The following is a 17,530-nucleotide window of genomic DNA, read 5'->3' on the forward strand; positions in this document are numbered from 1 at the left end:
AACCGTGTGGTTGGCAAGCAAGCTTCTTACCACACGGCCATGTCTGTGCCTATGTATATATAATAATAATTAATAATCTTCATCGTTTTATCATCTACTTTTCCATGCTTGCATGATTCAGATGGAATTTATTGAAGCAGATTTTCTACAACCAAATGCTCTTCCTGTTGCTACCCCACACCCGTTTCCATGTAAGGTAATATTTCCCCATGGCAGGATATGGCTTCAAGGAAGATTGGAAATGGAGACCACTTGTTCACAATAATCATGTGGTGTCAACTTACATATACATAGGTGTAGGAGTGGCTGTGTGGTAAGTAGCTTGCTTACGAACCACATGGTTCCGGGTTCAATCCCACTGCGTGGCACCTTGGGCAAGTGTCTTCAACTATAGCCTCAGCCTGACCAAAGCCTTGTGAGTGGATTTGGTAGACGGAAACTGAATGAAGCCCATCGTATATATGTATGTATGTGTGTGTGTGTGTCTGTGTTTGTCCCCCCAACATTGCTTGACAATCGATGCTGTTGTGTTTACGTCCCCTGTCACTTAGCAGTTTGACAAAAGAGACCGATAGAATACGTACTAGGCTTACAAAGAATAAGTCCTGGGGTCGATTTTGTCGACTAAAGGCGGTGCTCCAGCATGGCCACAGTCAAATGACTGAAACAAGTGAAAGAGTATACATTTTTATACCAGACTTCTTTCAGTTTCTGTGTACTAAATCCACTCAGGAGGCTTGGGACTATTGTAGAAAACATTTGCCAAGCAATGAAGCAACCTCCTTAACTAAACAGTAGCATGTTTTTTTTTTTTTTTTTTTTTTTGATTCTTCAATTTTTAATGGCTTGATCACCTGAACATCAATTTTGATTCTGGGTGATGAGATCAGTTTTGCTGTCAGGTAAACAGGTAAATATATTTGTTGTCATATTCTATGACTGGTTCTTGAATTCAAAGCAGTTCCACAGTTGTGATGTTCTCACCGAGTGTCTAAGCTATTTGGATGAACTTGTGAGGGTTTTACCATGGCTGTGTCCAAAAAACTCTACATCTTTCACTTGCAAATGAGTAAGACTTCGTAACATGTACCATCATCATTTAACGTCCGTTTTCCATGCTAGCATGGGTTGGACGGTTTGATTGAGGACTGGTGAAACTGGATGGCAACACCAGGCTCCAATCTGATTTGGCAGAGTTTCTACAACTGGATGCCCTTCCTAACGCCAACCACTCAGAGAGTATAGTGGGTGCTTTTACGTGTCACCTGCACGAAGGCCAGTCAGGCGGTATGTTTTGCTAATTGTTTTAGATGGAGGCGATGACAAGAGGCCAAGACCTTTGGCAATATATTATGCTTGAAAAGACCTGTCAAGCCAACTGTGGCTGAGACCGGTGTCATGTAAAAAGCACCCTTTGAATGTTGGGCCTCATGAAGGCAATAAGTAATGTGACCTTTGGTGATAAGCCATATTTGAGGACACCTGTCAAGCCAAGTGAAATTATAGTCATGGTTGATACTGGTGTCACGTAACTGGCATCCGTGCTGGTGGTACATAAAAAGCACTCTTTACACTTTTGGAGTATATGGCATTAGGAAGGTCATCTGGCTGCAAAGACCATGCCAAATAAGATGGGAACCTGGTACAGCTCTCCAGCATACCAGTTTCAGTCAAACCGTCTAACCCATGCCAGGATGGAAAGCAGATGCTAAATGATGATGATAATGAAGGTGCAAGCAGACTTCCACCAGCTTGTCTGATCCTTGACCCAGCAAAACATTGAAGATGTGACAGCTGGGAGCTGCACCTGCACTGAGTAAACTGGTGCAAATGAAATGAAGTACTTTGCCCAAGGTCCATAACATGCTGCTGTCCAGCCCAACCCATGAACTGAACCAACAGCTTTTTGATCATGAGCTCACTATCCTAACCACTAAGCCTTGCTCCTTCATGTGTATATCTTTATTCTTTCTCTTGTTTTATTCACTGAACTGCAGCCATGCTGGAGCACCACTTTGCAGGGTTTAGCTGTCTACCAAATCCACCCACAAGGCTTTGGTTGACTTGGGGCTGTAGTAGAAGATACTTGTACAGGGTGGTAAGCAGTAGGACTGAACTCAGAGCTATGTGGTTGGGAAGCAAGCTTCATACCAGTCACACCTACACACATATATATATATGTGGACATAGGCATAGGCATGGCTGTGGTAAGAAGCTTGCTTCCCAACCACATGGTTCCAGGTTCAGTCCCACTGTGTAGCACTTTGGCCAAGGGTCTTCTATTATAGCCTTGTGAGTGGATTTGGTAGATGGAAATTGAAAGAAGCCCGTTGTATATATGTCTTTGTTCCCATCCCATCGCTTAGCAACCTGTTGGTGTGTTTACGTCCCAGTAACTTAGCTTTGGGGAAAAGAGATTGATAGAATAAAAGTACTAGGCTTACAAAAAATAAGTCCTGGGGTCAATTTATTTGACTAAAATAGTGCTCCAGTATGGCCACAGTCAAATGACTGAAACAAATAAAAGAATATAGTTTTTGGGTGTGTGTATCTATATGTCAGGCATGAATTTGCGGCAAGAAGTTTCTTCCAAATACATGGTTGTGGGTTCAGTCCCACTACTGGCATCTTGGGCAAGTGTCCTCTGCTGTAGTCTCAAGCTGATCAAGGCCTTGTGAGTGGATTTGGTCAACGGAAGTCCATCATATATGCTTGTGTGTGTTACTGTCTCCTTGCCTTGACGAAGTTGTAAATGTGTGTCACAGTCATGCAAGCTGAGTCCTTCATTTCTGATCTTGTTAAAACAGTCTGATCATGGGGAAATATTACCTTACTTGGAAACCGGTGATTGCCAAAACCAAGGGCATTTGGCTGTAGAAAATCTGCCTGATCCATGACCCATGCAAGCATGAAGAAATGGAGAGTAAAGCAATATCTGCACATGGGAAGTCCCTAAAGCATGCATGGTATTCACTGCTCATGCAAAAATATTTTTTTCAAACGAAAGACAAGGGTTGATACAGCATGGCAATAGTGTCATGGAACATTGCAGTCAAAACAAAAAGAGGGAATGATTTCACAAGTCATCACATTTAACATCCTAACAACTCCAATAGTTCACTGCTACTTTTTTCTACCCCAGCAGAATTTGAATTCAGAGTGCAGGTTCCGAATAAGTACTACATATATATATATATACACACAAAAATAAATGTGAGTGATACTGGTGTCACATAAAAGCACCCATTACTCTCGGATTGGCTGTCATTAGGAAGGGCATCCAGCTGTAGAAACCATGCCAAATCAGACTGGAGTCTGGTGCAGCCTTCCAGCTCGGAAGTCCTGGTCAAACCATCCACCCCATGCCAGCATGGACAACAGATGCTAAATGATGATGTATATCTTCTATTAATTTCAGCCAGGAGCTGTGGCCATGGCTATATACATTAGAAGTGCTTAACAAATTCCACATGAATTGGTTAACTCAAGGCCGTGATAGAAACACACATGCACAATGAGATTGGACTAAGATTCAAGAAATAGATTCATATGACTATGTAACTCTTCCTTTTAAATGTCATTATATTTAAAAGCTGAAATTGTAGACTCTTGGACTAAAATGACTTGCAGTATCGTTTCACAAAATTCATACCATTGTGAGGAATTATTTTAAGAACAAGAGAAATGATAGATATGGCACTGTTAAACTAATGCTTAGTTGTATTTAGTCTGTCACAGTTCAATTTCACAGCAGTTGTTTTACACCAGATCAATGCTGATCAAAGTATCCAGACATATAGCCAGGACATCCACTTTTATCCAGGATCACATTCTGATGTTTCATTCGATTTTTAAAGATTGTACAGTATAATTTAATAAACATTTGGCCGTTTTTTCTTCTTGCTACTAAAGTGGTATAAAGGATAGAGTTGATTCAATCACCTATATTTTTTCTTGGAAAATTTGAGTTCTTTGTTGAATTTAGGTCTGTTGATACGATCTTCACAACTAATGGCTCGTTATTAGAAAACCATTAGTTTTTCATATAAAACCAGTTATCTCCCCCATCTAAGTTAATAGACCAACATGTGGCTGGGTGTGAACAAATGGTTTACTAGTTTCTCTCAGCAACAATTTCATCTCAGATTTGCAATGAGTTGATTAAAAAAAATCTGTCTACATTTCTCACCCAAGCCAATGGTTTCATTTCAACTGCCAGCTCAGTGTATAAAATTAACTTTCATGCAGATTAAAAAAAAAAAAAAAAAAAAAAAAAAAAAAAAAAAAAAGAAAGAAAGGAAAAAAAATCTGCCGATCCTTGTTGAGGTTGGAATGTGGGTAGGAAAGTTGTCAAACCACCATCTCTTTGCTTACCTGGGTCCCATCCTTACTTGTTCAACAGCTGACTAAAATCTGTTGTGCAGAGCTGCACATTTCAGTTGCTTACATCCCGATACAATTCTATGTGGCTGTGATAGACGTTACCATAGAGGACATGGAATGGAGTGAAAATGATGGATCAGTTCTATACAACAGGGGTTATGTACAGGGAAACAAAAACGCTTGTGGTGACATGGAGAGTTAGTTGCTATGTATATAAGATGCCAGGTGGATGGTGAAGGTAGGGCACCCAGTAATTCAATACTACATTAACCGGAGTTCTGCCAGCACCCATTGTAGGCAGTCTGGTTGGCTAAATTTGTCTCCTACACACTCAGAAACTTGGCGAGTTACACTACCTAAGATGTTGTAGGCACCTATGGGAGGTAGTTAAGTTGTACCGATTGATTCATATAGTGAAATACTGAATAAGAGTTGTGGTGGTTGAGGGTAAGTGGAAGCAGATGTATTGCTTAAGCTAGGTTGTCAACAGAGGGACTGAGAAGCAGCAAGAGGAGTGGGGTGTAGGAGGAGGAATTATATAAATATAACAGGCAGCTGGAAAACTGTTGTGTAATTATAGATGATGCTACCAGAACTAGAATGTAAATAGCACCAAGACTTTATAGCTATAGCAAAGTAAATGCTAACATGAGAGAATACACCATCACTACAGGATGGAGACAGAGTCTTTCACTCGGTAGGGAAGGGTGAAAGGCCAACGTATTCGCCAAATCAGTTTGGACAAGTCTGAACACCCCTCCCCCCATCTTTCTTTTATAGTTCACGTGACTTGTAATTCTACCTATCCACATCAACAGTACAATGAACAAGGTGGCTGAGTAAATAATGTATTGCACATAGGCCAGGAATTTAAATCTGTTGCTTCATTTCTTGATAGAATACTTTATTCCACATCACTTCAATTCACAAAACTGTCAAGCGTGATATGGAGGTGTTACCTGTGATAGTCCTTTCTCAGTCTTTCATAGTACGCCAGACATCTTATAGATGACTTCACTTCAAAAACAGACACATCAACCTGTGATGTTATCTATCAGATAATAGTCTAGAAGAAATTTATTACAGTATTCATTACCTTACTCCACTTGTGGTATGTTGTGATGGACTTGGTTTATCCAGAGGAAGATAGATCACATTAGTACAACACTAGATCTAGATATTGGGAGGCATTTGCATTTTATTTTAGCCTATCAGTAGCCAACATTACATTTAACATTTAGGCTGGGAAGATACTGCATATAGTCTTTCCATGTACTCTAATAGCCATGGCATTGTAGTAACTGGGTGAGATTAATAATGCTCTATTTGAACTGTTAATAGACAATGAAATATCTAAGAAAGGATCAGTTATAGTGTTTAATACTCAGAATGTTGGGCAAGTTTAGGTAGGGATAGTTGAATAGACAGGCAAGAATTGGACAATGGTTGAATGCAGATTTCATTTATCAGACAGCAAGCTTTTGCATTATACATTTTACATTTCAGAATGTTAGTAATACTCCAGTGTTTGGTGCGTAAGGCCAGCTACTGTTGTTTTTTTGGCAATGAAAGAAATCCAACTTTTGTGATACTGCTTTGGTTGGTCATCAAGAGATTGTAAAGAACATCAGATTTTAACCTGTGATATTATTTAGGTGTTAAGGTAAGTGGTATGGTTGTGTCTTGGTAGTGATGAAATTTGCAGTTGTACAAAAGTTGTATAGTTCAGACCAAAAAACAATGAAAATAGATTTTGTACAACCAACATTAAACAGTACTCAAAAACAATTTAAATATATAATTTATAAAAATACCTCAAATTAAAATTTCTGATCAGTTTTACATTTAATATTTTCATAAAAGAAAATGACTGTTCAGAACATGTATTCTTTTTTGAAACTTCTTGTTTTTAATATAATTAATTGATGAGTACTACTTAATATTAGTTTCAGAATATTTTTCATTATTCCTAAATGACTGTACAACTTTTGTAGAATTACTCAGTTGAACTCAGAATTGCAGTTCTAAGTTCAGCTCCACTGCATGTTATCCATCATAGCCTCCAGCTGACCAATTACCTTGTGAGTGGAATTTATTATATGGAAACTGATAAATGCACACCAATATAAAAAAACCCAGTCTTTTGCAATATATGCCCTGCAGCAAGTTGCAGACACTTTTATGTCAGAGTAAACCAGTGACTTCTCTTTACAAACCTACAACTGAGCGAATTGAGCAGCCTAAATAGACAGTTAAGTCAATACTCGAATCAAATACAAAAAACCCACAAAGTTTAACTGAGAGCCATACAAAGCTCTCCTGCAGAATGGCATGACTCAATTTGCTAAGTTTCCATGTGGCTGAACAGAGTAGATAGAGAGTGATTATGAAACTTTAAGCAGGCATAGTTTTCTTACTAGATCATCTACTCAAATTACTTGCTAATAGTGAAGTTGACAGTCACACTTGTATAATCACTACTAGTTGTGAGTGAAAACTGTTCCTATACACAAACACTCAGCTTCACTTTAGCAGCACTCATGAAACTGGAGTGGAAACTTATGAGAAATCTATGTGAACATGAAGCCTCAAGATAATAGGGGATATTTATTCACTAGAGACCTGCCCACCCACATTTGGAAGCTAATGAATAGCAATACAACAGCAATAAAATGGAATGTTAACTGGGTGTGTTAAGAGTAGAAGTAATGTGTTTCAACATGAAACAGTTCATGCTAGCAGATTGACTTGTAAACAATTATGAGTCAAGTCTTTGCAATAGATGATTGTTAAGCTGTAGACTGGTAGAAACAGGAGCCTTCAGCAGTGTCAAGTGCGTGGACAGGCAATGTGGAGAGGAGGGGGAGGGGTCAGTCAACAAGTGCTGATCACATCAAGATTTCCTGCTCACACACAGCAATAAGAACACATTGAGAAATGATATAATTCAGACACGCATAGATGACAGTGGAAATGTTTCAACAGATGGTAGCACTGGAGATATTAGAGTGTTTAAATGAAATAGTAATGGCAGTAACAACTAATATCCTCAACCTCCAACAAAGAGGTACAAGGAGAAAGAGAAAAATAGTGGTAACTAATTAAACTTTCAAATTAAAAAGCAAAAATTCATAAGTCAGGAAGGAACTGCTAACTTCATCCTTGTTTTGTTAAAGAGGAAGAAAAGAAAAAGGAAGCAACACTTCACTGTTAAACTGTTGCAGGGCATCAAATCATATTAACAGCTATATTCTATTCTTATGTTGCTGTTTAATATTACAAGTATAATTCTGTTCAGAGAAGAGCTTAATATTGCGGTCTGATTAAAGGGGAAAATGTTCTACAACTGGTTTTCTAGTTTCTAAAATACATCTAGAGAGAAAGGAAAGTCTATAATGTAAAGAATTAGAATAAGGTAATGATATTTTTGTTTCAGACTGCCCGCTATACAGCATAATGTAGATTGTGTGCTAAAATGTAATAGCAGCAGTAGCAACAAGATTTTTATTTTCTAGTGACAAAGTTGTAACAGGAAGTCATAAGAATGGCACTTGTAAAACCAAACACATGCAACATAAAAATCAACAACCTGCCATATTACACACCTGCACACAATCAAATTTAGGATATATTAAAAAATAAGCAAAATAAAATTAAGAATCAGTTAAAAAAAAAACAGGTTTTCATTAGAGTTAAAAAATAATAAAAAAAAAAGCAGTTCAGAAAGTATAATGTGGCAGGTGAGGATTTTAGGAATTGAAGCTATACAGAACAGATGTGAAACAACACACCACAGAACAAAGTGGACCGAAGCAAGAAGCATCTGTACAGAAGGAGTAGTGACAATGCTTGACATCTTGTCAGATTTATTTCACATGACATTGTTATTTTTTTGCCAATCATATACAAAATGTGAACTTAATTTTGTTTTGTTGGTTTTTTATTATTCAATATCAATATAAATTTCTCATAGCGAGCAGTGACAACAAATACAATATTGTCAGAAAACTTCCCACATGGAAACAACATCGTAAAATTACACCAAAAAAATTCTTTGACTTATTTGTCAGTGATTCCAGTATTAATTTCCACAATCAAATTGTCAGCCAGGAAATTAATAACTTTCAACATTTCCCCAAATAACCATCAGGCAGCAACCATTGTAAGAAATAGCTGCCACCTCAGGAAATATTGAAAAAAAAGAAAAAAAAAATTAAAAACAGAAAAAAGATGAAAGGGGGGGCTAGAAGAAAAGACAAAGAGCACAGAAGTACTGAGGAAGAGGGGGGAAAGGAAATTAATGGATAACTCAAACAACCATACAACTGGTTAGACAGTATTGGTCATTTTAATCTAAAATTTTATAAGAAAAAGTAATCAGTTATTTTGGATACAGTTTGGTTTCCTTCAAATGACAATGATGAATGTTTGTAATGTGACTTTTCCTTTTTCTCCACTTCTTGCTCGGTTAGAAGCAAGGCCAAGTAGCATATCCTTGATATTGCAGCTCTTCTCACCTGTAGTGGTCTCGAAAAGAGAATGTAAGTCGAAATGAAAAGCAGAATGTGCTAGGACGAGGTTAATAGACTAAAACTGACTTAAAGAAATTTGCAAGTGAATAAGATGAAAAGCTGACTTATGACGACAACAACAAGGAGAAAAACTAAATATCCAGTTTTCACCAAGTAAAAAAATAAAAAAATTGCCAAAAATGGTAATCCCCACAAGTTGGGAAATGGTAACAAAATGATGTTGCTCGCATCATAAAAGAGAAAAAACATTCAAAGTAGTTTAGGGGAAATCTAGTCAGCCATGCCCATCTAAGTGTTTTAATGCTGTACATCATGTTTTTAATTTCCAAAAGTTCTAAAACAAGTGTGAAACACCCATGTGTCCATCAGTACATTAAAACGGTCAACAGCCTGTAAGTTGTTTAGATTTATAAAAGAAGCTTTGGACTTTTCTAATATTCCTATTACTAATGTAACTAATTAGAAACAGGTAAAATAACGCATACCTCCCCACCCCTGCCTATCAAATAAATAGAAACTTACTTAAATCTAAAAAGTCTGCATGAATTGTTAACTTAGTGTCAATGCAGAATCTACATCAGGACCATGATGTGAAAACTAAAACTCCATTGTAACAACTATGCAACTAATTTATGCTGTGTTTTATATATATATCTATTTTTGTTTGTCTCTTGTCTTTGAAGAAGATAAAAAATAAAGAAAAGGTAAAAAAAAAAAAATACAATACCACTTAATTTACAGTTATCTTTATTTGAATGAGATCTGATGGACCAGCATGGAAAAAGATAGCAAAGAGATTGGCTTGGCTGGAAGGCAGAAATTTTTTTTACATCTTTGAAGGAAAGGAAAAATGAATTTGATATAGTGGAGTCTACAGAACTAGGTCAGAGAAAGTAGTCAGATGGGATAGGGACATAATTGGTGATCTTACAGCACCACTACCGGGAAGAGATAACTGTACAGACCATCCCAGGTACATCTTTTAATTGAATGTGCGACTAAATACAGGACCTTGAGCTGTACACATACAGAAATGAGAGATGCCAGGATGAAACTGCAGTGTGAATAAACTTTAATTTGCTTGTAATAATAATAATAATATAATAATTATAATAATAATTCACCAGTTCTACTTGGAAGTCATCATTGTAACGAACTCTGAAATAAAAAGAAAACAGCAAATTAACATTTTGACAAGTTATTTATGGTGGATGTAAATATCTCCATTAATGCAATGTAAATCAAATTAACAATTCCAACGAACTCACCTTCATAATTAACCTGGCCATCACCATCAATATCTGCCTCCCTGATCATTTCATCAACTTCTTCGTCCGTCAACTTTTCTCCTAAATTTGTCATTACATGACGCAATTCTGCTGCACTGATGAAACCATTTCCATCTTTGTCAAAGACACGGAATGCTTCTCTGATTTCTTCTTCACTATCTGTGTCTTTCATTTTTCGGGCCATCATGGTCAAAAATTCAGGAAAATCAATGGTTCCATTTCCTGAAATTAATATTGAAACCTTCTCACTGCCGATTCTTCATACCAACAACATATTGGGTAGATTGACAAAATTTAATACTGACTGATTTATCGATACGTCATGTACAGGAATTCCTTATCAAAACAGATTGTACGTAGGAAAGACAAGGTGCTTACCATCAGCATCTACTTCATTTATCATATCTTGTAATTCAGCTTCTGTGGGATTTTGACCAAGTGACCTCATTACTGTTCCCAACTCTTTCGTTGTGATGGTCCCATCTCCATCTTTGTCAAACAAACTGAAAGCTTCTTTGAATTCTGGAGAGTGAAAATAATGATCTTCATTATACTTGACTGCAAATCTAGAAGCTTCAGATTAAAAAAAAAAATAACCCCAACAAAAACGGATGAAGAAAAGTGAAATGGTGAATTAGAAGCCATTGGTAGAGAGTAGTAATTAGTGGCATTATTTGAACGACTACATTTGTAGATTATGTATGATGAAGTGCAGAGACCAGAAATGTTGGTAATATCCATGCAGCATATAAGGTATCCATCCAGTGAGATATTTGAAATAATCCATTATCAGAACAGTTGGTACAGGTCCATAGAAGGGTAAATCCATCAAGCCTCACATGTAAGTAGAATCCAACAATTTGGTGGTGAATTGTACATGTTGATATGAAAACAAACTAGTGAAGCAAAACTAAGGACAAGAGAGGAGCAAGAAATTGAAGAGAGTGACCGAAGCATGCAGAGGAGACATAAAAATAAACAAGGGAGACAGAAAACAACAAAAACTTACCAGCAATCTGTTCTTCTGTAAGTTGATCAGCCTAAGAAAGAAAAAGGGAGTTTAAAAAAAGAACGATGACATGAGGGGAAAATTTGTCAAAAAACGAGGAGGAATATTAAAAGAAAATGTCATTTGCTATTGTTTAGGAATAGTAAAAAAAAAAAAAAAAAAAAAAAAAAAAAAAAATCAAAGAATGAAACAAGTGGTTTTCCTTACCATGTCGGAATGTCGTGTTGCTAATGGTAAGGGTAGGATGTGAAAAAAGAGCAGGTAGCGGTGGGTAAGGCAAGCTAACAGAATTAGACAAGATCTAAAGTAACAATAAAGCAGCTGTAACCTCTCTAGTCAAATAAAATCAATGGAAATAGCAGCAGCAGCAGTTGCAAATCAATAACCAGATGGGAATCGAACTATGTCACACAGCAGTACAGATCTTACTCTACTGACACTGTCATCACCAACTGCAGATTGGGGAACTACTGAATATATAAATATATATACACACAGTTATATATATATAAGGGGCATGTGGTAGAGAGACAGAAAGGGCAAATGGCAGAGAGGCAGAAGGGGCCAGAGACACGCACACACACTGGTGCAGTGGTGAAACGTCGGTGACGCAGTGTGTCGGCTGCTGTGATTATGCTAAGAGCATTAGATCGAATTAGATGCTGCAGTAATGAAGCAACAGAGGAGGGGGAAAGAAGCGGAAGGGAAAAATTAGATCATTGCGACAAGTGTTGAACCAGAATCGAACCAATAATCCATACGATATCAGCAACCATCACCAACACCTCCCTGTTAAGGTAATTGTGAGCAGTGCGACGTGATCCGGCAGTGAGTGCAGTAAATAACAGGTAGCTGTAAGAGCAGCTGGAAGGAGGATGAGGAAGAGGAGATATTAACATATGTTAATGTGGTCAGCGTTGCGTGTGTGTGTGTGTGTATGTGCGAGCGGCACCAGTGACACATACCTCACACAAATGATATTACACTGACGAAACCAAACAAGTCACATAACTAGGACAAAACCAGAAAACCGATAAATACTTGTCAGTAACCCCCTTCCTATCTAAGTCCTTAACCCGAGGGGAGACAATGCATCATACAGAAAGGTTAGTAGCTTGTCACTCCACCAACACAATTACAATCGAGTGAAAGCGCCAAAATACAAGCCTCCCCGCCAATTCGTGTGTGAAACCAGAAACAAAAACGAAATAAAAACTAGTCTGCAGCCACCAGTGACCACTTGAAATGAGCTCAACTGACCGACATTAAGGGTAATGGTGAGGTACGGTTTTGAAACCGGCTTTTTAACTGCTTGTTAAGTAGTCTAATTAAAAATTTCTACCAACATGCAACCGTCGCTTCAAGTGTAAAAGCTGGTGGTGCACACACAACCCTAGTGTTCATTTAATTAAATCTGACAAGAGACACCCAACAAGGGTATTTCAACATAGGCACTCAACCCTACCGCCTTAGAAAAAGACACTAGCTAGTGCTTTCGAAGATACATTATTGCTGGAAAGAATGATATGGCCACGGCTGGAATGCCTTTGGCTAGACGTAGGTCTTTGCTCGACCAAGACTGACTTGTGACCGATAGACATATCTACCCTATAGATTTATTGCTCATAACTATATAGCTAACTCCAGCAAATCTTTTGCACAGCTATATTAGCAGTAGTAGTAACAGCAATGTATTTCGGCATTTACTTTTGAAGACGGAAGAAAAGAAAAAAAAAAAAAAACCCCGAAAAGAAAAAAAAGGGAGGAAACCGCCATTATCATGTGAAGCGTCGGCAGTCATGATTTTCAACAGTTGAAAATTTTAATAGAACCCGAAACTTTCCTACTACATTACTACTATCATCACCACCACAAGGCAAACTGTTCACTATACGACAGACTTCTTACATATCCAGCAAGAGAAATATCTTGATACGTCATCTGCTGATGACTTGCTATATATATATATATATATATATATATATATATAAATATATATATATATATTTATATATTCACACGCATACCACATAGTTACTAAATGTAGCCTGTGTATAGGGAAGTTAAGACATTTCTCAGAACGCAGAGAATGAAAGAGTCGCCTCAGTATATATATATATATATGTATTTATAAAAGGAGGGAAACAAGTGAAATGCTAATAATATAACTATTAGGCATTCATTCCATGATGGAATCCAAAAAGTATGATACAATTTTACAAATATATTCTTTGCTCGAACAAAAAAAAAAAATACACAAGACGAACTAATCCTACACACACACAAAATGACGTTGAACAAAAGATTTAATAATTAAAATAACGTAATCTACACATTGTAATAAATTAGTCACATTTTACAGGAAAGTTTTCTCATCGGGATTTTACATTTGAAACATGTTCGGCAACAGTTTTAGGTCTGATACGAAAACCTTAAAATAAAGTAGATGCATTTTATCTCAGTAAAAAAAAAAATATCTAGTTGAATGAAAGAATTTTGTCAAATGTTAATAAATTTGAGAAAAATCTGAAAAAATTTATTGAAAATGTAAAAAAAATTTCCATTTAACAACCTGCACTTTAAGCGCGAAGTTTATATACATACATGTGTATGATTATATATATATATATAATATAATATATATACATATATATAAAATAATAGACAGTTTCTATGGATACAGTCATTGATAAATGAATGCATATTTTTGAAATGTAGACAAATTTCAGTAATCGAAGAGATGTTATCTCGAGAGAAAAGGACATTTTTGGGGAGGATTTATGACGGTTGTGGCGGATTTTAAAATAGACATTTTTTTTTTCTCCCACACATATTTCTATAGAGACGGAGATATTTGCTAGACATTTAAATGCTAGACAGTCATATTCCCACTAGGTCTTCAACTGTAAAATAAGTGAAACCCAGCAAATTATGTATGTATATATATTATATATATATATACATACATATATATAAAATGAAAATAATCCTATTAAATTTCTGCGGTTATAGAGATAGGAATTTAAATTCTTAGGATATCTAAAATGCGCATATCTATATATAAAATACAGATTTCAATCTGCTTACAATAGGCATTTTATTTTCATGTTAAAGCATATTCTGTGGCCTTTTTTAAACGCTTATAATCACATCTTTCATCACGCAACCGATTTCATGCGACTATATAACCAGACACACACACACATGTGACTAATATATATATAACCCACACACCCTATGCATACAACTAAGTGCTTATACGAGCCATTGAGAGAGAGAGAGAGAGAGATAGAGAGAGCCACTTCGTGGTCATTCTAACGGCTAGAAATAGCAGTCAAACCGCCCTCAAATCATAGGCAAACATCTCGAAAAAGAATACATCGGGCAATGTACTCTTACATGTATCTAGAAAGACAGGATGGTCATAGCTGGAATGTCTTTGATCATAAAGCCTGTCCAAACAGGGTTGACATGGGCTAAACAACTCTCAAGTGCTACTCAGCCGGCTTTTATTACTGTCTATATAAGACATACAAGAAACAAGATCAAACCCGTCTCCATTATTATTTCTTTTTGCTTTTTCCATTTTTAAGCCATTAGTAATACAAAATCTCTTATTCCATCTAAGTTAAAAAAAAAATGAAAAACTGCCACGGGAAGCCAGAATATAATATATATATATATTTCTATGTATATATAGCCTCAGTAATGGTGAGATTTTGAAAAGGAAGATGCGAGAACACATATGGTCGTGAAATGTATGGAAATGGAGGAATAGAAAGAGACATATATATGTATATATATATATGGATGCGAAGGATTTTATGTAAGTCTGTCGTTTATTGAACGAGGAATTTCATTTAAACAAATTGTTCCCATCCATTTTTTAAAAAGTGACATCTTGTTATTCAAGAAAAAAAAAATTTTCTAATAATAGATCAAATATCTCTTGTTTTAAAATAGACATGTTCATTTGTGTGACTATATATATATATATATATATATATATATAGCAAGCTATATGAGAATTTTATATCTGAGTATATAAAATAAAATATGCCAGTAAACTTGGAATATGTATAAATATCGAATTGATATATATATATATAGCAAGCTATATGAGAATTTTATATCTGAGTATATAAAATAAAATATGCCAGTAAACTTGGAATATGTATAAATATCGAATTGATATATATATATATATATATATATATATATATATATATATATAAGTATTAGGGATAAAAACCCCAAATTACAGGTAAAAACTCAATTAAAATCAATTTATTAAAAATTAAAATTAAATTAATATTGGATTTTCATCGATGAGTTCATGAACCTTGGTTATTTTCTCTAATACTATATACACAGCAAGCTATATGAGAATTTTATATCTGAGTATTTGAAATAAAATATGACAGTAAACTTGGAATATGTATAAATATCGAACTGATATATATATGGTGCACCAGCATGACCGCAGCCACTTGGCTGAAACACATAAATAAATAAATAAATATATATATATATATATATATACATACACACACAACATACATATTGTCATACAGGTTATATTTTTGGAAATATATATATCGTATACATATATATATTATGCATATATATATAATATAGGTATTTTACTGATATCAAAAATGAAGATTGATAATATCTGACACATTATATACATTTTTACAATTACCTCACAATATAAAAAAGGAAAAAATTGCTCCGGTAGGTATACATAAATTCAGTCTGTCATTTTAAATAGCTGCTACTGTACATATACGACATTCTACACACACACACACATATATATATATATATATATATATATATATATGTGTGTGTGCGTTTAAATAACTTAGCGTGTATAAGATGCCAAAATATTGAACACCATTTATTAATCACAAGTCCATTTACAATATGTATTTATCTTACAAAACATCCGACACATACAATATTATATATATATAAATGTATAACAAGCAATAAGACATGGTTCGATCTCAGTTCATGGAACTCGATGGCCTTTTTTGTCACAGATTGGGTCTAATATTTCTTACATCTTATAAAGACCATGATATTATATATATATATATACACACACATAATTAGCAATTTAGATATTAATAATACAGACAGATACAGGTATATATATATATATATAAGGTCTTGATGGGTTGAGAGAGAAGACATTGTTGAAATATGGAATCTCCCCGCCTCACTTTTTTATTGAAATAGGATTAAAGATATATTTATATACAGATATTATCCTTTATATATATCTATGAAAGATTAAGTTTTGGTATGATGAATTCGTCTGAATGAAAAATTATTATATATTTTTTTCTTTCATCCATCAAAACGGTAACAAGAGAAAGAAGGGGGGGGGGACAAGCAACAAGATGTCAGCAGACGATAACGAATATATATATATATATATATATATATTAATGTGTGTGTGTGTGTGTGTCAATTTGTATAAGAAATAATGGTTATTAGGCTTAAGAAATGATTGAAAAGAAGAGAATAAACAAGTGTCAACTTACCATAGTGTTAATTATCAATGAAAAAAAAAAGGGGTATTTTGTAATAATAATAATAAGCCGGGTGTGAGGTGAGCAGTGGCTGGCTTCTTTTACTGTTGTAATGTAATATAAGAGTTAAGACAGCCGCCGTCCCTTAAACTGAACTGGTTAGAGAGAGTGAGAGTGTGCGAGAGAGATAGAGTGATAGATAGACTGGGAAGTGAGAGCGAGATACTAAAACTACAGAGAGAGTATGTGTGTGAGTAATGAAAGGAGGAGTAATGGTAAAATAGAGAGGGGTACTGATGAAAGCTATAGTGTGATAGAGAGTGTGTGTGAGGATAAATCGGAGAGAGTGAGAGTGTGCGAGAGAGACAGAGTGATAGATAGACTGGGAAGTGAGAGCGAGATACTAAAACCACAGAGAGAGTATGTGTATGAGTAATGAAAAGAGGAGTAACGGTGAAATAGAGAGGGGTACTGACGAAAGCTATAGTGCGATAGAGAGTGTGTGAGGATAAATCAGAGAGAGTGAGAGAGAGAGTGTGTGTTACAGAGATAGTCGCAAAGGAGGAATGGTAACAGTTATAGTCTAACAGAAAGGGTGTGAATGTAATGCAGGAGGGAGATGAATAAAATAGAAGCAGAAAAGGAGGGGGAATAGAAATAGTAAGGGGAGGAAGTAAGAGTAAGTACTAGAGGGATAAAGGGAGTAGTAAAGAGGGATAGAGATAGATAGGTAAAAGGTTGTAAAGGGAGGGAAAAATGGGTGTGCAAACTTTA

General features: G+C 35.6%; 1 protein-coding gene across 2 annotated transcripts; it reads right to left on the reverse strand.

The window, feature by feature from the left end:
* Positions 1-8,232: 8,232 nt before the first annotated feature.
* LOC106881201 (calmodulin) lies at positions 8,233-16,926 on the reverse strand. 2 transcript variants are annotated; one of them, XM_014931514.3, is made up of 5 exons: positions 16,769-16,926; positions 11,214-11,244; positions 10,583-10,726; positions 10,184-10,426; positions 8,233-10,073 (listed from the first exon to the last, which is right to left on the reverse strand). In XM_014931514.3, the coding sequence occupies exons 1-5, from the start codon at positions 16,769-16,771 to the stop codon at positions 10,045-10,047; spliced, it is 450 nt and encodes a 149-aa protein (XP_014787000.1). In that variant the 5' UTR covers positions 16,772-16,926; the 3' UTR covers positions 8,233-10,044. The 2 variants fall into 2 exon arrangements, with proteins under 2 accessions (XP_014787000.1, XP_014786992.1); XM_014931506.3 differs by lacking the exon at positions 16,769-16,926 and adding an exon at positions 11,421-13,127.
* Between the last annotated feature and the right edge of the window lie 604 nt (positions 16,927-17,530).

The sequence above is a fragment of the Octopus bimaculoides genome, chromosome 4 (genome assembly GCF_046866305.1).
Source record: "Octopus bimaculoides isolate indiv1 chromosome 4, ASM4686630v1, whole genome shotgun sequence".
NCBI classification, from domain to species: domain Eukaryota; kingdom Metazoa; phylum Mollusca; class Cephalopoda; order Octopoda; family Octopodidae; genus Octopus; species Octopus bimaculoides.